Source organism: Littorina saxatilis, linkage group LG2, assembly GCF_037325665.1.
Source record: "Littorina saxatilis isolate snail1 linkage group LG2, US_GU_Lsax_2.0, whole genome shotgun sequence".
NCBI lineage: Eukaryota > Metazoa > Mollusca > Gastropoda > Littorinimorpha > Littorinidae > Littorina > Littorina saxatilis.
This window is the reverse complement of record NC_090246.1, coordinates 18,627,494-18,650,051: the sequence shown is the minus strand read 5'-3', so window position 1 is coordinate 18,650,051 and position 22,558 is coordinate 18,627,494. Positions and strand designations below refer to the sequence as shown.

At 40.5% G+C, this 22,558-nt stretch overlaps 1 protein-coding gene and 1 long non-coding RNA gene across 3 annotated transcripts in view; one reads left to right on the top strand and one right to left on the bottom strand.

Annotated features, from left to right (window-relative positions):
• Positions 1–5,639: 5,639 nt before the first annotated feature.
• Positions 5,640–12,592, top strand: LOC138958416 (uncharacterized). The gene is made up of 2 exons (XR_011453395.1): positions 5,640–7,131; positions 10,164–12,592. It is a non-coding gene; the product is annotated as an uncharacterized lncRNA (long non-coding RNA).
• A 1,578-nt stretch (positions 12,593–14,170) lies between these two features.
• The window catches only part of LOC138958413 (cytohesin-interacting protein-like), a 43,592-nt gene continuing 35,204 nt past the window's right edge, over positions 14,171–22,558 (bottom strand). For both annotated transcript variants that reach the window (XM_070329554.1, XM_070329555.1), the window contains exons 2-7: positions 21,645–21,803; positions 17,852–17,954; positions 17,407–17,500; positions 16,702–16,768; positions 16,341–16,407; positions 14,171–15,934 (exon numbers count right to left, since the gene is read on the bottom strand). In XM_070329554.1, the coding sequence (XP_070185655.1) occupies positions 15,168–15,934; positions 16,341–16,407; positions 16,702–16,768; positions 17,407–17,500; positions 17,852–17,954; positions 21,645–21,803 (1,257 nt within the window). In that variant the 3' untranslated portion in view covers positions 14,171–15,167. The remainder of the gene's footprint in view (positions 15,935–16,340; positions 16,408–16,701; positions 16,769–17,406; positions 17,501–17,851; positions 17,955–21,644; positions 21,804–22,558) is intronic.

The following is a 22,558-nucleotide window of genomic DNA, read 5'->3' as shown; positions in this document are numbered from 1 at the left end:
TTAATAACTTACCAACACACATCCATGGCATGCACTTTCTTGCAGATAAACATTGTATCAACAAACATCAACTTTACAATTTTCATAACTGAGTATTTTATTTGCCATTACATGCTTCTTTCTTGACTATCATGGCATACTGTTGGGTGAATAAGAATGGTTCAAAAACATGCTTTTCCGCACATGCCTTTGCCCATCCTTATAAAACAAATAACAAACACAAAATTCATACGCAACATCGTTATGGTTAACTGAAGTTTCAAATCCATGTATTCCATACAGGTACATTAAGCACACTCATGTTAAAAGAAATCACAGTTAAAGAAAAAAGCTTCAACAACAGAATAATTATAACCTGCATTCACACTTGTTTAAAGTCAACCCTGTTGTTTATACAAGACCCCATACTGTTGTTGTTTCTCTTCATTTGCATTATACATGTAATGCAGATTTCATTCTAAAAGATTGGACCCTGTAACAAATTCAGCAGAGCACAACAGATTTGATTTGATTTTGCATGTATGTGGGTAATTACAGCATTATTGCAATGCAGGCTTGTATTTGAGTACTGCACCCAAATACTTTCAATCGACCTAATATAGGCTACGCCTACAATGTGCTGTAAACCTCATCAGATCAGATTTTGCTGGGTAGAAATAGCTCTTTACCAGTTTATTAATTACTCTAGGCATGCGCGCACACACACACACTCTCTCTCTCTCTCTCTCTCATGTGTGCTTGTGCTATCTCTCTGACTCTACCTCTCTCTCACACTCTATAGCTCTCTTTCAAATGCACGTAATATGTGCTCTCTCTCCCTCTATCTCTCTCCATCCGACACACACGCAAAAACTGACACACACATACTGACACAAATTGGAGACAGCACAGTGGATTTTTGTCACACGCAATTCTGAATTCAGGTGTGCTTAATGCACAATTTGCTTTCAAATCTCATATATATTGTGCAAGAGCTTTCAGTATGCAACAAACAAAGTTACTGAGTATGATGATAGAATTCACTTTGTAAATAAATGGTTTTTTGCACATTCTATTACTGTACTCTGCACCAACAGGTGGGAATATATCATATAGTCATTACACCATACAAAGCTGAGGAGAAAAGAAACGGCTTACAAGTACGTTTATCAATCTTTTCAGCCTTTTTTTCTTGCAGAATAACAGAGGAGAGGATCGAGGCACTGAAAAAACGAATATATTGATAAATAAAAACAATAAAGTTGCAACATCGTTTTTGTGGTCAAAATATCAAGATTCCTGATACATGCATGCCAATCAGCATCACAGTTTACAAGGAGAGGAAAACGATATATTAAAATGACATAAAGTACTGCATGTAGAGATGGTGGTCCAGACCTTATACTCATCTACTATACACTTTATATCACAATTCAAACCTAACCTTCAAGGATTATACTATACATGACAATGCACAGAGCTAAAGTGTCTGCAGACAGAGTCAATGTGGACTGAAGAAAAATGACAGCAAAAAGTATTTAAGTATGCTCTAAAAGGTGGGAAAAAACATAAACAAATAAGAAATCACACACATTTCTTAGAAAGGAGTGGTAAGAAACCTAACATGTATTACTTTCACAATTCTTTATGGGCTGGGACCCTAATTAACTGTATACGAATCACATTGATGGTAAAGAAGGATCGAGGTACATGTATTTATATTTGCACGTGAGGCATTAAGAAACAACGCAAAAAAGAAAGGAGAAAGAATTATAGCTAAAAGACAATTGGACTAAAAATGAAATTGGTGATTGCATCTAGATCATGTTCCCAAAGAACACAGGAAAATGTGTTCACAGATTTTTGTTTTTGTTTTTTTGTTTGTGTGTGTGTTTGTTTGATTTCTTACGCAGCAGATGCAGATCAATGTTACTCAAGCACTAATCTATAAGACAAATGAACAATTAGATCCAGGGAAGTCAAAAACTGTAAGCAGGGTATTACACAAAATGTCAAGGCCACAATGAAAATAAAACCGAATGCATTGTTTGTGTATGAATTGAACCACAATCACATGTTCCTTAATTAACAATAAGATGACTAGATACAACAAAGATACCACAGTGCAAAATACTTCAAAACTTCTGTTTTGCAGTTCGAAAAAAAAATCAAATCAAACAGACACCGATATTAGTTTGTGCTGCATATTGTGGGTAACAACTTCAATATGTATTGTGCAGTATGGTTTCATCACTCAAAATACCATGATAAAACGTGTGGTTTATCAACAGAAACAGATATTGAAAAAGTACAAATTCTGCCTATATGAACAAAATGCACACATACATGGTGATCAGTAAAAATGATATCTCACATTTTCAAGCAAAACAAATCTGCGAGTGAAGAGAGTAACAAATTGTTCTTACAATTACATGTCTTTATGCTTGTACAACAACAGACAAAAATTAATCTCAACAAAACACAACAAAGAATCACAGAAGCGCTTTTGGAATATGTATGACTATTGACAATGATGATAGACAAATAGAACTGCAAAGAACAAATTGCAAAGAATGTGCCATTATATAGATCTACATTTTGATTCTTGCCTGCAAGGGGGAAAAAATTGAAAAGAATTGGAGGTAAGAGGGAGTACCTAGCTAGTTAATTTTGAAATACTGATGTTTTGATCATCCAAAGCTCAAAGAACTGGTATTCACCTATGTACATATATATATATAGCTTCTAGTTTTATGACAAAAAAAGCTTCACTGGAAAATACTGAGAGAACTGGCCATTATGTGTACAGTGATGAGGAAACGTCGCCCTAATTAGGACACGCCAAAGTTGTCCCTATAGATCCAGGTTGACACTTTTGGAGGTCTTTAGAAGGGGGTTCCACTGTAAAACCGAAGAGCCTCACTCTCTACAACTAACAGTCATTTGGCTGGTCCAAGTTTGTCCTCTCTAGATAGCTACATGTACTACTGTGCAAGACAGGTTAGTGCAGTGCGAATGGTTTGTTTGTATGATATTAAATTATAATGATTTATACTTTTATAAGCCTTTCCGCTTTCGAAACTAATAATAAGTGACACACAATGTGTTTAGTTGACAGTATAATCAGCAAAACAAATCCACGTTATCCCAGTAACTTAACCCTTAGGCTGGATGTCGCGACATATGTCGCGCTACTTTACGTATACTGTCACGACATATGTCGCACTACTGGCTCAGTCTGTTTGATCGGTTCCGATTACCTCCCATGGATGCGAAAACATATATGACTCTTTTTCTTCATTTTTCTCTCTGTTAATTTACCAGTGGCTATGTAACATGTGTTACAGAATTGCACCAGTGTAAGGGTTAATCAATAGTTATGAGTGTTCCTGGTGTTCATGGGAACACAAAATGTAAGTAAACAGTACATGTAATGCACCTTTTACCATACAAAACATTTAACAAACATTTAACATATTTAAAAACTATAATCCATTCGTGCTCTGCAAAAAAACACCCCAAAAAACACATACAGACAAGTCAAAATTCACAAGAAAACTACAAATTATCATAAATTTGAAGAGGTCAGCATTTCAATTAGGTCTTTTCTTTCACCCAAAAAAACCTGAGTCTGAATAAAATATTCAGTTCTACACATCATGCAATCAAGTCACAGTTACAAAAGCGAATGTGAAAATGTCAAACTTATATTTGACACAACAAATCTACCACAATTCCAATGTCAATGGTAGAATACAAAAGTCTCTATATGTCACTGGTAGAATGTAACTTTTTGGTCAAAGATGTAAATATATAAACGCCTCATTGAAAAAACAAAAGCTATGTGGTAATGTGGCTTTTTACATTTAGTCAAGTTTTGACTAAATGTTTTAACATAGAGGGGGGAATCGAGATGAGGGTCGTGGTGTATGTGTGTGTGTGTGTGTGTGTCTGTCTGTCTGTGTGTGTGTGTAGAGCGATGCAGACTAAACTACTGGGCCGATCTTTATGAAATTTGACATGAGAGTTCCTGGGTATGATATCCCCGGACGTTTTTTTCATTTTTTCGATAAATACCTTTGATGACATCATATCCGGCTTTTTGTAAAAGTTGAGGCGGCACTGTCACACCCTTATTTTTCCATTAAATGGATTGAAATTTTGGCAAAGCAATCTTCGACGAAGGCCGGGGTTTGGTATTGCATTTCAGCTTGGTGGCTTAAAAACTAATGAGTGAGTTTGGTCATTAAAAATCGGAAACTTGTAATTAAAATTATTTTTTTATTAAACAATCCAAAAACAATTTCATCTTATTCTTCGTCATTTTCTGATTCCTTCTTCTTCTTCTTCTTCTTCTTCGTTCGTGGGCTAAAACTCCCACGTACACTTGTGTTTTTTTGCACGAGTGAAATTTTACGTGTATGACCGTTTTTTACCCCGCCATTTAGGCAGCCATACACCGTTTTCGGAGGAATTTTCTGATTCCAAAAACATATACATATGTTATATTTGGATTAAAAACAAGCTCTGAAAATTAAAAATATAAAAATTATGATCAAAATTACATTTCCGAAATCGTTTTAAAAACTATTTCACCTTATTCCTTGTTGGTTCCTGATTCCAAAAACATATAGATATGATATGTTTGGATTAAAAACACGCTCAGAAAGTTAAAACTAAGAGAGGTACAGTAAAGCGTGCTATGAAGCACAGCGCAATCGCTACCACGCCAAACAGGCTCGTCACTTTCACTGCCTTTTGCACTAGCGGCGGACTACGTTCAGTTTCATTCTGTGAGTTCCACAGCTTGACTAAATGTAGTAATTTTGCCTTACGCGACTTGTTTATGGTCTCATGTCGGATCAAAACTTGGCCAACATGTTAATAATTACCTTTAAACCAAGTTAGTGACAAAGGCAACACAGTACGTTTACACACTTTACATGTATTTATCATTAAAATTGTGCTTTTACTTTGTAGATTTCAATGTTGTGTAAAATTCTGGTTGATTCTGCGTATTAAGTCCGTGTGATAAACATATATATATATATATACCATTCTTTCTTTATTTGGTGTTTAACGTCGTTTTCAACCACGAAGGTTATATCGCGACGGGGAAAGGGGGGAGATGGGATAGAGCCACTTGGCAATTGTTTCTTGTTCACAAAAGCACAAATAAAAAATTTGCTCCAGGGGCTTGCAACGTAGTACAATGCATTACCTTACTGGGAGAATGCAAGTTTTCAGTACAAAGGACTTAACATTTCTTACATACTGCTTGACTAAAATCTTTACAAAAATGGACTATATTCTATACACGAAACACTTAACAAGGGTAAAAAGAGAAACAGAATCCGTTAGTCGCCTCTTACGACATGCTGGGGAGCATCGGGTAAATTCTTCCCCCTAACCCGCGGGGGGTATATATACCATGCAGCTAATTACCTTGGAACTAATTAAGACAGTCTGGTTATCAGCCGTTTAGGAAATTATATGCTCCACTGCTCTACAACAATTTCATGTTCCCAGCACTGACAGTTTATAGTCAGAACCAATGTCTTTTGTAATTGCCATCTGTGAAAACAAAAGACATACAAAAATTCCTAATCTTTAAAAAACTAAATAAGTCGCGTGAAGCGATATAAAAACATTTAGTCAATCTGTAGGCATCAAACTAAAAGATCAACACCAAAAACCAGGCATCGCCGAGATTACATTCAGATAGTCTCGGCTAAACTTTCCCAAGATCGAGACGGGTCACGCTCGTCACCGCAAAGCATGCAAACATTTTATTCGACCTATTTTTTTTTAATTCTGAGCGTGTTTTTCAAGTAAATACATTTCGGCTTCTGCCATAAATGATTTTATGACGAGCTACAACCATCTTTTAGCCTAACATTCGATGGAGGCTAAAGAACACACTTATCCCTAAACGGTTCAGTTGTATGCAGACTCAGTGTCACGTGGGAAGAGTCTAGCTTTAGCCTCTTCGGATCCTGAGTCTACACAGAGAACAACGCTAAACGAATTTGCTACAAGGAAAAAGAAAAAAGACGACCAAGCATCCGCAAGCGACGATCAGGGTTTCAATTTTACTCTCTTTTATCTTTAGTAGTCTTAAGTTTATTAGGTGAAAGAATCGTGAATTTTGTCAGTAGATTAATGACTTTAACTTAATCGATCGGAAGCGTGGGTCGACAGAAGACCGGTTTCCTTTGTTCCCGGGATGGCAGAACGGGGGCTGGCACTAACAATTAACAGCCACAGCGCTGGAAGGGATTTTGCGCTGGAGGATATCGCCTATCGCTACACTAGAGGAACTCTTTAATCTGCTACCTTTAGTTGGGGACAGTGCTGCCGTCGGGCAACGTTTTCGAACTTATTCCTCCTGAATCAGTGAATGTCGTAACGAGCTAAAAATAGCAGTAAGCTTCCAGCAGCATGAGTTTACACTGTGCACGCGCGTGATGAGTCATGCGACCTACTTTGAACAAGCAGTGGAATCGGGTTGCTTTTAGAGTGGCGAGTTTCACCCCAAAGCTAACAAGCTTACCTGCCCAAGTTCGAACGAGAAATTCGGAAGTAATCAATTCCATCGAATATTCATTGAGGATGAAAGTAGCTTGTTCATTTCAATGCTTGTGATTCTCTCAGGTGCCGGGATAAGGTTCCGTTACTCTCGCTTACCCCATAACACATGCGTATGCATGCATAAAGAGCGATTACTTCCCTTTGTTTATTTGGTGTTGAATCACTAGCTTTGGAGTGCAAATGTTAGCAATACTAGTGGCGTAGCAGTAGCACTAACAAAAATTAGAAGTTCACCCAACAGCAGGAATAACAAGCAAGCCGAGTATGCAGGGCAACAACTGATAACAATGTTAATAATAATATACTAATTGTGTAACAGTTACTTAGTTGATCAGGTAACAACATGTTCGGGAGGCCGACCTCCTAGAGCAACCCAGGGGAAGAGACCGACAAGGCCACAGGAGGAGCTGCCTAGGCCGAGGGAGGCTGAGAACAAAATACAGCGCCGGACAGGGACCGCAGCTGCGTCTTCCCACGTGCCCAGCAGTGACAGTGACAGCCAGGGGGCCTGGTTTGAAGAGGCGGAGCACGCCAGCAGACAAGAACCTCAACAACAGCAAGGTACTGATGCGGGCTTCGTTAACAGGTTAAAACCCCTAGAGGTGGCGGCCAATCAGGCTAGACAAGATTTTGAAGCCAGGATTAGGGCGTTAGACTCAGGCTCAGAACTTTATTACAAAAGGATAAAGGTTTTAGGCAAAGCCTATTCTTCCAACCTGTCCTTTATACAACACATATCAATCAATCAATATGAGGCTTATATCGCGCGTATTCCGTGGGTACAGTTCTAAGTGCAGGGATTTATTTTAATTTTTAATTCTTATTTTATGCAATTTATATTGCGCACATATTCAAGGCGCAGGGATTTATTTATTTATATAAAGACAGACGCACATTACAAATATGAATTCAATCATATAAAATACAGAAATACATTGTATGGAATGCAACACAATGTGCATTTAAGGAATTACATAAGGAGAACACAAAATTACATTGACATAGTTATACCTTTCATTGGGAATAAAGTTGCTCCGATCAGCTACACATCCGTCAACACTAGTGCAAAATGTTTAACAAAATAACAATCGAACAAGACATTTCATTCACGAATGATGTGTGAACGTGACTGTCTCTTAAACATTTTCACTGAAGTTGCATTTCTGATCTGTTGGGGGAAGGAGTTCCAGAGAAACGCTCCCGAGAAGGCTAAGCTCGATTTGTAGAGGTCTATGCGAGGTATAGGAGGGACGAATTTTTGGGACCCATACCCCTTTAGGCATGTTTGAAATGTGATTGCAAATATTTAGGACAGTCGTCATTTAGAATTTTATACATGAACACAGTCTCGTTTAACGTCAACTGATCTTTCAAGGGGAGGAAATTCAAGAGCTTTAGTTTATCATCCGTGGACCTATTCAAACCATGCAGAATAAGTTTTGCAGCTCGGCGATGCAGGGAATTGAGTCTCTTTAAATGAACATCACCGCAGTTATCCCAAAGTGTCGATGCGAAGTTTATATGAGGCATTATGTGGGCGTAATAGAACATTTTAGAGCTGGTTGTAGCAAGTCAGCAGGGGCAAAGCGCTGAAAAGGGAGAATCAGGCTCTGGGCAGCACTTTCACTTTGGTAACGGACAAAAGTAGCTGCGAGGCGGTTGACACCCCTCCAAGCCAGGGCTTAGATGGCTTAGCCACCTCGCCCATCTGCCTGGTGAAGTTAGTTCATACATTAGAACAGTACCCCAATCAAGCTGATGCTCAGGTTCTTAGGGAAGGATTTTAGCCAGGGCTTTAGGATACCATATCAGGGAGAAAGAAAGCATGAAAGACTTGATTGTCTCCCCTGTGGGGTTGGTGGAAGTTTACACCAGGAGAACACAGACTGATATTTGATCTTTCATAACCTCATGAGGATAGTTCGGTTAACGGAGGTATATCAGCTAAGCTATGCGCCGTACAATACACAACTTTTGATGCAGTAACATGTATGAATGGATATCAAGTCTGCATTCAGACTCCTTCCTTTACACCCTTTAGATTTTGGATTGATGGGCATGTTGGTCGAAGGCATGTTCTTTGTTGACAAGGCACTGCCATTTGGATGTTCTAGCTCGTGCCCCCCCCCTTTTTGAGAAATTTAGTACCTTTCTAGAGTGGTGCATGAAACAAGCTAACTTCTCCTGTGATGTAATCCACTACTTGGATGAATTTCGTGGGGGTGGTGCTTCGAGGAGCAAGCTCAAGCAATGTTGGACAGTATGCTATCAACTTTTGCGATTTAGGAGCCCCTATTGCCCATTGCCGCAGACAAAGTAGAGCGTCGCAGAGAGGCATCCGGAAGCCTGCCCAGTATTGGCCATGCAGGCTTATCTACAAGTCAGACCCAGCGGGTCAGGGCTGCTCTTCAAGCATTTTGATGGCGCGCCTCTAAGCCGCTACCAGTTCCAGGCCATTCTGAAAAGTGGGGCGAAAGCACTGGGCTGGGAGGTGAACAGATTCACCTCCCACTCATTCCGCATCGGGGCAGCCACCACAGCAGCTATGAATGGCACTCATATGAATGGCCTGTACCGTCACAGCATGTTATTCATTTTGCTGCCCATCTCTCACTAACGGGAAGGGCCCATACAACGGCTCGCACCTATTTGGCTGGGATTGGTGCAAAACACAAGCTGAATGGATGGGATGACCCCACAGAGCATTTCCTGTTGAAGAAGTTATTGCAGGGCATGGCTAAGCTGGATAGACGACAGGATCAAAGGAAACCTATCACTTTTCAGAGACTCAAGGATTGAATTGGTGTTAAGGATTGGCGGAACATCTATTGCATAGCTGTATGTGGCGGGAGATAAGCATGGTAAAGGGGGACACTGCATTCTGTTGTATTTTGGTGAATTTTACCTGACTTAGGCAGGGTCCACAATGTGAGCCCAAGCGAACCACGGGATGTGGCTAGCGTAACCACGGGGGGTTGTCTACCCCGTGGCCGGTTCTGGATCCTGCTCCCTCCAGAAGACTGAAGCCTGGGGCTGGTAGCAAAGCCCCGCAAAACAGCAGCATGGGTGCCGTAAAGCAAGCACATGGTAATGGTTTCACACCCCGACCATGCTGACTCAGGGGTAAATGAAGGTTTGCAGCGGGAGCTCAGACACGTTGTTGCCAGCTAACATGGGCCAGCTTTTGGAGGGATTCAATTTCATGATTAAGCAGTTTCCCCCCTAAGGAGGGGTTGAATTTCATGATAAAGCAGTTACCCCCCTAACCATGCTTATCTGATCATAAGCCTTGTGTTTTTATTTATTATCCCCCCTTAGTATGAGGGGGGATATTTGTGTTGCATGGTTGTTGGTATTGTCATAAACACATTTCGGCTTTAGAATAGTGGCCAGGTTTTCACCGCCAAAAGATTTTGTGTGTTTTGTATGAGGCTGGTTCACACCGCTGCAGCGTTTGTTTTTTACTTTGTGTTTTTCTTTAATATTTCAGAGTTACTGCTTTGGAAGGTGGTCACCTCCAAGTAGTGACGACAAAAGGTACATGTATAGAAATGAGTTCATGTTTTAGTCCTAATCCACCTTCTCTATCGTAGTTCCAGGAGTCCTTATCCTGGGATCAAGTCTGGTGGTCAGGCTGCAGCAGTTCTGCAGTACAAAAGGCACTGGGCTTCAGCTACCGCTGCCGGTGGTGTGGGCTGGGAAGTCCGGCCTTGGGTTTCCCCGGGCTCGGGCCAAGCTGATGGAAGCACTGGAGGACGTCCCCTCACCGAGTTATGTGGTACTCCATGTCGGAGGGAACGACGTGTGCCGGGTTGACCAGAAGCACTGGCGTGAGGAACTCGATGAACTGGTATGCTTTGTTAGGGCTTTTGGCCCGAAGGCGACCGTTGTCTGGTCGGACATGCTCCCGCGAAATTCGTGGAGACATGAAAGCTTTTCCAACGGGGGAGAAAATTCCCGCAAAAAAAAAAAAAAAAAAAAAAAAAAAAAAAAAAAAAAAAAAAAAAAAATAAATAAATAAAAAAAATAAAAAAAAATAAACCGAAAGGCGAGAGGCCGCATTATGCAAGAGAAAGAAAAGGGACGGATTGTTTACCACCCAAATTTTGACCACAGCTACCTTGCCGAAGATGGGGTGCATTTGAGCACCAAGGGGCTGGACCAGTTCAAAGCTGACTTTGAACTGCAATTATCAGCTATGATTTTAGGCTAAAAGGGGGCTGGAATGGGTACGGATTGGCGAAAAACATCTATAGAATAGCTGTTTGGTGGCGGAAGATAGGCATGGAAAAGGGGAACACTTTACATGTCTGTCTATTTCAGTTTGTTAAAGTTTTAAAACATGTAATTTCTAGTGAAAATGTAACCTTTTTAGAGCTTTTCGTAGCTGTACTGCAGGACCCCAGTGTGAGCCCTAACAAGCCACGGGATGTGGTGCGGTTCGGGGTCCTGTCACCTCCAGATAGCCTGAAAGCCTAGAATTCCTCTGTGAGGAGCTGGGAGCAGCGCACTTACAAAAGCAGCAGCATGTATGCCTAAAGAAAGCACTGGGTTGGTTTACATCACCCACATGCTAGCTGAGGTAGTGCTAGGATGGTCAGAAAGACCTGTTGCTGGTCAGTCAATCTGGGGCCAGCTAACTGGGGGGGAAGGGGTTGCTAATAGTGTTCACTTTAACCATGTCTATCTGCTACCTATCCGTGCCCATTCATATGCCAAATATGTATAATACAAAGATTGCAACATGTGGAAAACATGAATAAATGTGAATTGAACTGTTCATACCTCTTGTGTCTTCAACTTACCTCCCTTGGCATAGTAGAGCGAATTGCTGATCATCACTTTTGTAATTGCATTGACAAAGTATAATTGGCCCAGCATAACTGTAATGGTTATTTGGATTGGTATCCTAACTGCGATCGCCCAGTTGAAAAAAGGTTATGTGTGAGACCACAACTGGAGGATCAGTGGTAGGATAGTGATTGGGATAGAATGTCATTTGTGATGCCAAGGGTGGTTTTTGTGTTGCATGGTTGTTGTCTCGTAATAAATACATTTCGGCTTCTGCCATAAATGATTTTATGACGAGCTACAACCATCTTTTAGCCTAACATTCGATGGAGGCTAAAGAACACACTTATCCCTAAACGGTTCAGTTGTATGCAGACTCAGTGTCACGTGGGAAGAGTCTAGCTTTAGCCTCTTCGGATCCTGAGTCTACACAGAGAACAACGCTAAACGAATTTGCTACAAGGAAAAAGCCCACCCTCCATCCCCTTTGTCATGTAGTAATGTGTAATAGTCGCGTACTTAGTTTAACACTCATTTGGATAAATATGCATAGTTTGAATGAAAAAGCCCACCCACCATCCCCTTTGTCTTGTCTTGGTGGTAATATTTACTTAATTGCTTTAACACGTGTTGTAGAAATGTATAATTTGTCGTCCTTTAGCGTATCATCATGGTTTTTTTGCGTGCGCGCGTGTGTGTATGTTGTCTGCTCGGCACGAATGGCGGAAGATAGGCATGGAAAAGGGGAACACTTTACATGTCTGTCTATTTCAGTTTGTTAAAGTTTTAAAACATGTAATTTCTAGTGAAAATGTAACCTTTTTAGAGCTTTTCGTAGCTGTACTGCAGGACCCCAGTGTGAGCCCTAACAAGCCACGGGATGTGGTGCGGTTCGGGGTCCTGTCACCTCCAGATAGCCTGAAAGCCTAGAATTCCTCTGTGAGGAGCTGGGAGCAGCGCACTTACAAAAGCAGCAGCATGTATGCCTAAAGAAAGCACTGGGTTGGTTTACATCACCCACATGCTAGCTGAGGTAGTGCTAGGATGGTCAGAAAGACCTGTTGCTGGTCAGTCAATCTGGGGCCAGCTAACTGGGGGGGAAGGGGTTGCTAATAGTGTTCACTTTAACCATGTCTATCTGCTACCTATCCGTGCCCATTCATATGCCAAATATGTATAATACAAAGATTGCAACATGTGGAAAACATGAATAAATGTGAATTGAACTGTTCATACCTCTTGTGTCTTCAACTTACCTCCCTTGGCATAGTAGAGCGAATTGCTGATCATCACTTTTGTAATTGCATTGACAAAGTATAATTGGCCCAGCATAACTGTAATGGTTATTTGGATTGGTATCCTAACTGCGATCGCCCAGTTGAAAAAAGGTTATGTGTGAGACCACAACTGGAGGATCAGTGGTAGGATAGTGATTGGGATAGAATGTCATTTGTGATGCCAAGGGTGGTTTTTGTGTTGCATGGTTGTTGTCTCGTAATAAACATAACATATCTATATATTTTTTTAATTCAGGAGAAAATGAGGAATACAATACAATAATTGTTTAACCTGTAAGTGAAAAACAGGTTTGCACCTTGTTAAGAAGTTTCAGTACAGAGACAAATGTTTCATGTTTCTTTAAGTAAGCTTACTCATAATGAAGAAACTTTGTTAATCAGAAAGGCACTCTGACATTTGTGTGCACACACTGACAATATTTGCTCAAACGTTGAAGGCAAAATATTGTTCAAACCTACCACAGGCATGAAAACTGAGAAAAAAAAAATACTGAAAACAAAATTCGAAGGCGCGTAGCACCAAGTTTCACAGGCGCGAAGCGCCAAGACTTCTAGGGGGGTCCGGGGGCATGCGCCGCCGAAAATTTTTTTTTTTCAAGGGTGCAATTTGGTGCCATCTGGGGCTATCTGAGCCTTAAAATTGGATTCAAACATGGCCCCAAAAACTATTTTACTATAACTATGACTAGGGAAAAAAAAAAAAAAAAAAAAAAAATAAAAAAAAAATACGGAAAATAAAAAAAAATACGGTTTATTTTTTTCAAAAATACGGAAAATACGGAGAATTTTCATGCCTGCTACCACCGATCAGTCTATTCAGAGAGAAACCACAACTTTTCTAAATGTGTACTTGCTTTGGCTTAATCTATGGCACTGCGTAGTGTTAATAAAAAATATAGGCACTCTGTCATTTAACTGAATTTTTCGTTCAAATATTGCAGAGCATACATTAAAGACCCTATCCTGAACAATACAAAATAAGATGGCTTTTTAGCACCAGTAGGAGAAAGCTTATTGTACCTTAGAAATCTTTCTGATCGTGTCTTCCGCCTGCCTGCATGTCTGTGCTGAAAGACTAAATACAATTCTTTGGCAAAAGTATTAATTGGTAAAATTTGTTTCTTCCTATAACCCATTTAACCATATGATCCCTCAGGGCATCAGGGTTATACATGTAACACAATGCATATATCTCCATGGCAACAAAACTGCATGAACTAGACAGCTAATTTACACTCGGGTTTATCCCGGCAAAGTCATGCAAACAGACAACTGCTGTGTCTGCACATGTACACACACTCACTCACACACACACACACACACACACACACACATACACACACACACACACACACACACACACATACGTGTGCACACACACACATACGTGTGCACACACACACACACACACACACACACACACACACACACACACACACACACACACATACACACACACACACACACACACACACACACACACACGCACACACGCACAACACTACAGAGAGTTCAGAAAGCAGTTCACTTCTTCTTTTTCCTTGTTCGCCCTTGTGAAGCTTCCTTTTAATTACCTCCCTTGTAAAGTTGTTTGTGTTCAAGGCATTCTTTCTTTACTTTCTTTATTTGGTGTTTAACGTCGTTTTCAACCACGAAGGTTATATCGCGACAGGGAAAGGGGGAAGATGGGATAGAGCCACTTGTCAATTGTTTCTTGATCACAAAAGCACTAATCAAAAATTTGCTCCAGGGGCTTGCAACGTAGTACAATGTATTACCTTACTGGGAGAATGCAAGTTTCCAGTACAAAGGACTTAACATGTTCAAGGCATATTCTATACATGAAACACATATAATTATATGTAGGTAGGTGGTTTATATGCGAGTCCTCTCTTGTGTTTTCTGCCGCTATCTTGGAGAGGCTTCAAAACTCTCTGAATCAGAATCAAGGAATGTTCACATTATAGAAATAAATATATACTGTGGTGGCAGTGTGTGATGACCTCCATGCTTGTGATGATCTGAACTCTGCTTCTGGACTGGAGCACGTAGTCATCGGTTGGTTCAGTATTTGTTTGCTGGGAATCTGTGGAAATGTAAGGATTTTTGACAGGGGCTCTCTGGTACAGTCTCGATGCAGTATATATACGCTGAGGTTACCAAGCAATTTGAAGATTTTTTTTCTCAAAGAAACCAGCCACAATTTCAATTCCCTTGTATCAATTAGCTTGAATTAGGAACACCAACTTATTCATAGTTATTCACTTCTCAGAACTGTGAGAAATCAACACCTTGTGTCATCCTCAAAACACTTGAGGAAAGAGCCTTGCTCATTGCCAAAACACAACGCGTTATGTTTCCCACCACAGCACTACTGCCAACTCAATGTGAACACTCAATCTCAGTATTTTGTTACCATTCCAATGTTCTTGAAGTGGACCCTCTCAGAAATTGTGCAAACAGTGCCCTCTCTATCAACCACTCCAGTGATCTGACAGTTCTTAGGTGTCAGAGTCTGGTGACTTCATCGCTGTCATTAATTCTAACTCCCTTGTACAGCCTGACAGGAGCTGCCTCCCCTTCTTCATCCACCACTACTGACACCTCAGAGTCTGACACAGTACTCCTTCCGTCCGCTCTTTCATCATCATCATCATCATCATCATCATCATCATCATCAGTCTCTTCTCTGCTCCCCTCCTCTAAAGCCCTACCCATCTCACATGCCTGTGCTTTGGCAATGTCCGCTGCAATCAGCTGCATCCTCATCTCATTCAGCAACACTGAGTTAGATCGCATCCTTCCCCCGGGACACGGTCCTTCTGCTCTTGACCGCCTCAGCGTTGCCGCTTCTGAGTCGGAACCATCATCAGGTTCGATGTAGAAATTTGCTTCCGCGGCAGTCGTTTGAGAGGTGTCCCCAGCACTGACACCACATGCACCATTGAATTCTTTTCTCTTGCGTGATCGTTCAGAAACTGGATTTCCAGCGGCAACATCGCTGGCGGAGTCTTTGAGAGAGTCGTTCTCCACAGAAACACCATTAATACTCTCCCTGGAGGAACCGAAGGGGCTGGGGTACTCAAAGGACAGCTCACTGTTGGTATCCAAGGTGTCGGTACTGCCGGCAAAGAAGTGCTGGCGCCAGACCCGCTGGTTGACGGGCACAGAGTCCAGGACGCCTGGCGATAAGATCTCGCTGTAACAGTCCCAGTCACTGGAGGTCGAACTGCGTAGACTGTCGCGAAATAGACCCACCCTGCTCAGCTGCCCACCTGCACAAAAGAGCAGTTGGAAATTGTTATTGATGCAGAATAAAGACCTTCTATCCATCCATCCATCTACCAATCTTGTCTAAATCATCTAAAGTCAGGAGAAAAATGTGGGAGCATATTCCCCCAATGGTTTTACCGAGCGCATAAAACAACACTTATCATCATCCATCCATCCATCCATCCATCCATCTATCCACACCCACTCATCCATCCATCCACCCACATGCCCACCGTTCCATTCATCCATCCATCCATCCTTCCACATCCATCCATATCTCAATAAAATGCCTGATTCATAGGATACAATTAGATACACACTACTGAACACTGAATAGGATTGCACACACCAGTGTACAAATATGCCCTGTTCATGACAAAAATGAGTACTCAGAAAACCTAAACATACCTGAGCTGAGAATCTGTTCTTCATGTTCCAGATGCCGAAGCTCGCGCTTTTTTTGTGACAAGATTCTCTGCAAATTATATAAAAAATGTAGGTCAGTTAATGATTTCCATAAATCACAAATCAAAGAAATAAACAAACAGGACAATTCATAAAAATATTGAATTAGTTATAGTGTCTTTTTAGTGAAAAGAAACAAATAAATAATCCAAAAAAAAATTGACATGTTTGTCATTTCACTCATCTTTTGCCAAGTGAATCCATGATTTGAGAACAGACACGACATAATTTAATGCTGCCAATGGTTGTGTAAGTATCAAAGTTTTCCCCTTTTCTGACTTTAATTTAAAAAAGCACACAGTACCTTGAGTTTGATGTAGCGTTCATAGAGCTCCACCTTGCGACAGCAGTCTTCAAACAGCACCACCAGCCTAAACAAGACAAAGGACAGCATTAACAATAATACACAAATACTCTTATCTGCATTATATGTGATGAATCTGGAGACACAAAAATTCTTTGCATGCTTTGAAAGTTGACTTCCAGGTGTATTAATTGGATGTACAAGCATATGTGATTGGATCAGTATATGACAACCATACTCACAATAGACACAAACAAACAAATATGTTTTCCTCTGCAGTTACATATTCAGCATAAATTCCCAACTATACAGGTGATGGTAGATCAGTCTATTGGTGTAGACAGTGTATGTGTAACTTTTACCCTAAATCCTATGGTTAATGAATCTACTTCTCTCAATGCTGTACATTGGAACCCCCCTTTTAAGACTTGAAAAACTCTGAGAAATTGAGGTCTTAAAAAGGAGGGAGTCTTAAAATGGGGGTAAATTTACAGAGGTTATGAACAGAAAGTCTGAAAAAGCAAGATCTTAAAACCGAGAAGGTCTTAAATTGGAAGGGGAGGGGGGTATTAAATGGGGGAGGGGGGGGCGGGTCCACTGTAAAGTGAATGAGAATGTGTAACCGTTACCCTAAATACAAAGGTCAATGAATCTACTTCTCTCAATGCTGCACAGTGTATCCACACCCCAGAAACCCCCCATTACCTGAGTGTTTCCTTGCTCTGTTGTATCCTGGCCACCAGTGAGGGGTGATTCAGACCCTCCACTGACTCTCCATTCACCGACAACAGTACATCACCTGCACACACCACATTTTATTCTTACTTTCATGTTCCTTTTGACCGTTTTCTGCGTAAATAGTCACATGGAGAAAAAACACTCGCAATATTGAGCAAGATATACCATCCACAATTGCATGGAAAAGATTGTAAAATCAAAATCTTTATTAAATAGGTTTTAGACATGAGGGTTATAGTAACATGAAAATACCAAGCATGCATCCTCAAAAAGCGGCGTATGGCTGCCTAAATGGCAGGGTAAAAACGGTCATACATGTACAAACCCACTCGTGCAAAATCATGAGCGAACGTGGGAGTTTCAGCCCATGAACGAAGAAGAAGAAGAAGAAGAAGAATTAAGACATGAGTACCTTTGCGCATGCCCGCTATCCAGGCCGGACCATGCAGCTCGACATAATCCACATAGGTCATAACCTCCACCTGTTTCGTCCTCTTGTCCCTGATGCCATAGGTCTGAAACATGATTGGTTCATTATACAGCAGGTCAACAATCATTTTTTTCCTAATTAATCACATGATTGCTTCATTATACAGCAGGTCAACAATCATTTTTTTCCTAATTAATCACATGATTGCTTCATTATACAGCAGGTCAACAATCATTTTTTTCCTAATTAATCACATGATTGCTTCATTATACAGCAGGTCAACAATCATTTTTTTCCTAATTAATCACATGATTGCTTCATTATACAGCAGGTCAACAATCATTTTTTTCCTAATTAATCACATGATTGCTTCATTATACAGCAGGTCAACAATCATTTTTTTCCTAATTAATCACATGATTGCTTCATTATACAGCAGGTCAACAATCATTTTTTTCCTAATTAATCACATGATTGCTTCAATAAACAGCAGGTCAACAATCATTTTTTTCCTAATTAATCACATCATTGGTTCATTATACAGCAGGTCAACAATCATTTTTTTCCTAATTAATCACATGATTGCTTCATTAAACAGCAGGTCAACAATCATTTTTTCCTAATTAATCACATGATTGCTTCATTAAACAGCAGGTCAACCATCATTTTTCCTAAATAATCAATCAATATAACATACTTCAGTAATTCCTGTATTGGTTCTGTTTCCAATTCTATGCGAGTTTACATACAGTGACGAGGATGTGCCTAGAAGAATAATTACTAGTATCTGTGTCTGTCTGTCCGTCTGTCTGTGAGAGATATATTAGGAGAGAGAATTAAGAGAGAGAGGGGGGGATGAGCGTCATGAAGACAGAAAGAAACAGAAAAAGAAGGAGGAGAAAAAAGGAGGAGAAAAAAGGAGGAGAGAAAGAAGGAGGAGAGATCGAGAGAGAGAGAGAGAGAGAGAGAGAGAGAGAGAGAGAGAGAGAGAGAGAGAAAGAAGGAGGAGTGATCGAGAGAGAGAGAGAGAGAGAGAGAGAGAGAGAAAGTGAGAGAGAAAGAGAAAGAGAGAAAGAGAAAGAGAGAGCGAGAGAAAGAGAGAAAGAGAGAAAGAGAGAGAGAGAGAGAGAGAAAGAGAGAGAGAAAGAGAGAGAGAGAGAAAGAGAGAGAGAGAAAGAGAGAGAGAGAGAAAGAGAAAGAGAGAAAGAGAAAGAGAGAAAGAGAAAGAGAGAGAGAAAGAGAAAGAGAGAAAGAGAGAGAGAGAGAGAGAGAGAGAGAATACGAATACGAATACGAATACGAAAGTTTATTCAGTTTTAGGCCAGAGCCCCTTCTGAAGGGTATGCGTCCATATACAACATAATCATAGCAAATATTGTGTTTCATAAATGACCCAAATTTGTATACATCAGACAGTAATACATGTGTACATAGATCATGTCACAGTGATTAATCTTTTCATTCCCTGATAAATATATTGTGCTAATTTGGATATTTGACTGACATTTCCAGTAGACATAAGCAAAGTATATCGGTACATACATGGATGGTTATAATATTTTGGCTTTATCAATAATACTCTTAGGTCACGTAGTGCAGGGCAGCAGAACATAAAATGTATTTCATTTTCTTCAGCCAATTTACACAGACGACACAACAAATCTTCCTCACTCCGTACACTATACCTACACCTGTGTACAGCAAGATCCGATACACCGAACCTGAATTTAGTTAATGCACTTTTCACATAGCTGTTCATTTCCATATCTATATACGCTTCAGTACTGCTTGTGGTCTTAAACAATCTGTATGTAGAAAATCGATCACTGCTTTGCATATGGTCGTTCCAGTCTTGCCATCTGCAATCTATCAATCGCTGTCTGAAACATTTTAGAAAACCACCAATACTGTCCACCCCTTGGTTGTACCATACATCTGCAAACCCATGAGAGAACAAACACTTTCGAACATCCGTCGCCCATGTAATCTTGCCATTACAATCTAAATTATAGAGAACTTTGTATGCTTTACATGGGATCTTAGAATTTTCCATTCTTCTTAGTTTTAGCCAATATGTAATGCACTTTACATATGAGTTTAGATATATTGGGAATCTTCCCAATTCACCATACACAAGGTCGTTTGGTGTTCTCATGTCTACATGTAGGAATCGTTTCATGGCGAATAAGTGTAGTTTTTCTATTTCAGTACCTTTTTGGAAAGCCCAAATCTCAGCACCATATTGCACAATCGGTTGGACTTGAGAATCAAACAATTTTGTAAACAATGAGAGAGAGAGAGAGAGAGAGAGAGAGAGAGAGTAAGTAAAGTGATTAGAGAGAGAGAGAGAGAGAGAGAGAGAGAGAGAGAGAGAGAGAGAGAGAGAGAGAGAGAGAGACTGACAATGACAATGACAATGATTTATTTTTCGAGGGTTTCAAGAATAAGCGTACAATTGCTTTTTTGCATCTGGCCCTTGCCCTAAAGTGGGACTAAACTACTACTACAATTACCGGTACTACATAATTGTTGGGGGTAAAAAAAAGACCACAACAAGAAGGGCAAAGCCCATACGACTCACATGCTTGACCTTGACCTTTACATGACCTTGACCTTCAGGGTCAAGGTCAAATAACTAAACCTAGCAATGACATACACTAAGAACTGCTTTACACATTTTTCCTACCAAAATACATGTGACCCAAGGTCAAGGTCATCCAAGGTCATGCAACACAAAGCTGTTAATTCAAGACATAGGAAGTACAATGGTGCTTATTGGCTCTTTCTACCATGAGATATGGTCACTTTTAGTGGTTCACTACCTTATTTTGGTCACATTTCATAAGGGTCAAAGTGACCTTGACCTTGATCATATGTGACCAAATGTGTCTCATGATGAAAGCATAACATGTGCCCCACATAATTTTTAAGTTTGAAACAGTTATCTTCCATAGTTCAGGGTCAAGGTCACTTCAAAATATGTATACAATCCAACTTTGAAGAGCTCCTGTGACCTTGACCTTGAAGCAAGGTAAACCAAACTGGTATCAAAAGATGGGGCTTACTTTGCCCTATATATCATATATAGGTGAGGTATTCAATCTCAAAAACTTCAGAGAAAATGGGAAAAATGGGAAAAATAGCTGTTTTTTAGACAACATTTATGGCCCCTGCGACCTTGACCTTGAAGCAAGGTCAAGATGCTATGTATGTTTTTTGGGGCCTTGTCATCATACACCATCTTGCCAAATTTGGTACTGATAGACTGAATAGTGTCCAAGAAATATCCAACGTTAAAGTTTTCCGGACGGCCGGACAGACGGACGGACGGACGGACGTCCGGACGGGGGGGACGGACGGACGGACGACTCGGGTGAGTACATAGACTCACTTTTGCTTCGCATGTGAGTCAAAAAAAGACATAATTATATTACATAAAGCACATTGTATTGAACCATTGTAATTCAAAATTTTGTTTTCAAGACTAGGTGCAAAGCAATAAAGACTAATAATAATATGAAAGCAAATCAGTTCATCATATTTTGCAACGATACAGAGAGAGAGAGAGAGAGAGAGAGAGAGAGAGAGAGAGAGAGAGAGAGAGAGGGGGGGGAGGGGGGGAGAGAGAGATATTCAGATTGGTAAAGTACTTCCAACATAAATATATGAGCTGGTCATTGTAATCAAAGCAAGAAGACTTATCATACATCAAAATCAAACTAAATATAAAAACAGGAAGGTTGACGTGTCAATTAAATAGCACAATATATCACACCTGCAGAGTGAATCCCCATGAGCCGGCGTTGAGGGGGTCTCTGCGCACCAGCTGGATGGTCCGTCTGCGCCGCGTCTCCCCGGGGTCCGTGTGAATGGCTCGCTCCTTCTCCAGGTGGTGTAGCTCCTTGCCCACTGACCCCATCCACATCAGGTCAGCCTGCATCATGAAAACATTGACAGCTCAGTACTCAAAACCAGGTTCCTTATGGGCAGAATATACCTGCGCAGTTTCAGCGGCACAGATGACGCACTACCCATTATTTATGCCGCGATAGGGATTATGACGAGTACCTGGCCTGTTTTCCTTTCATACAACGTGTAGCGGGCTGGAATAATCTGCAGTGCGTCGTCGGTCCTGCTGAAGTTACATATGTGAGCGGAGCCCCTTAGGCAAAAAAAAATAAAAAATAGGTGTGGTTACGGTAACATAGCCAAAAAAAATAGGGTAGGTAGGTAGGCAATCATTTTTTTTTTTTACTTTTTTTTCTAATATGTACAAATTAAACCTACTTGACAGGGAAATAAGTGTGCGACTCGGGCGCTTTCGCTTTCATTGCGTTTTTTGCACTTTTTTTTTTTTTTTTTTTTTTTTTGACAAATGTAATAAAACGTTATAGGATCGGCCCCTAAAATTAGGGTAGGTCGGGCTACCGTAACCACACCTATTTTTTTTTTAGGCTTTATCACTATGATGTCAGCCTGCATCTTGAAAACATATACAGTTCAGTACGGATCGAGGATCCCCCCTTTTAAGACCTCCAAACATCTGAGACAATGAGGTCAGAAAAAGGAGGGAGTCTTAAAATGGGGGTACATTACAGAGGTTTATGAACAGAAATTCTAAGAAAACAGGGTCTTACAATGCAGTGAGTATTCAAGAAGGGGGGGGGGGGGGGGGGGGTGCCATAGACT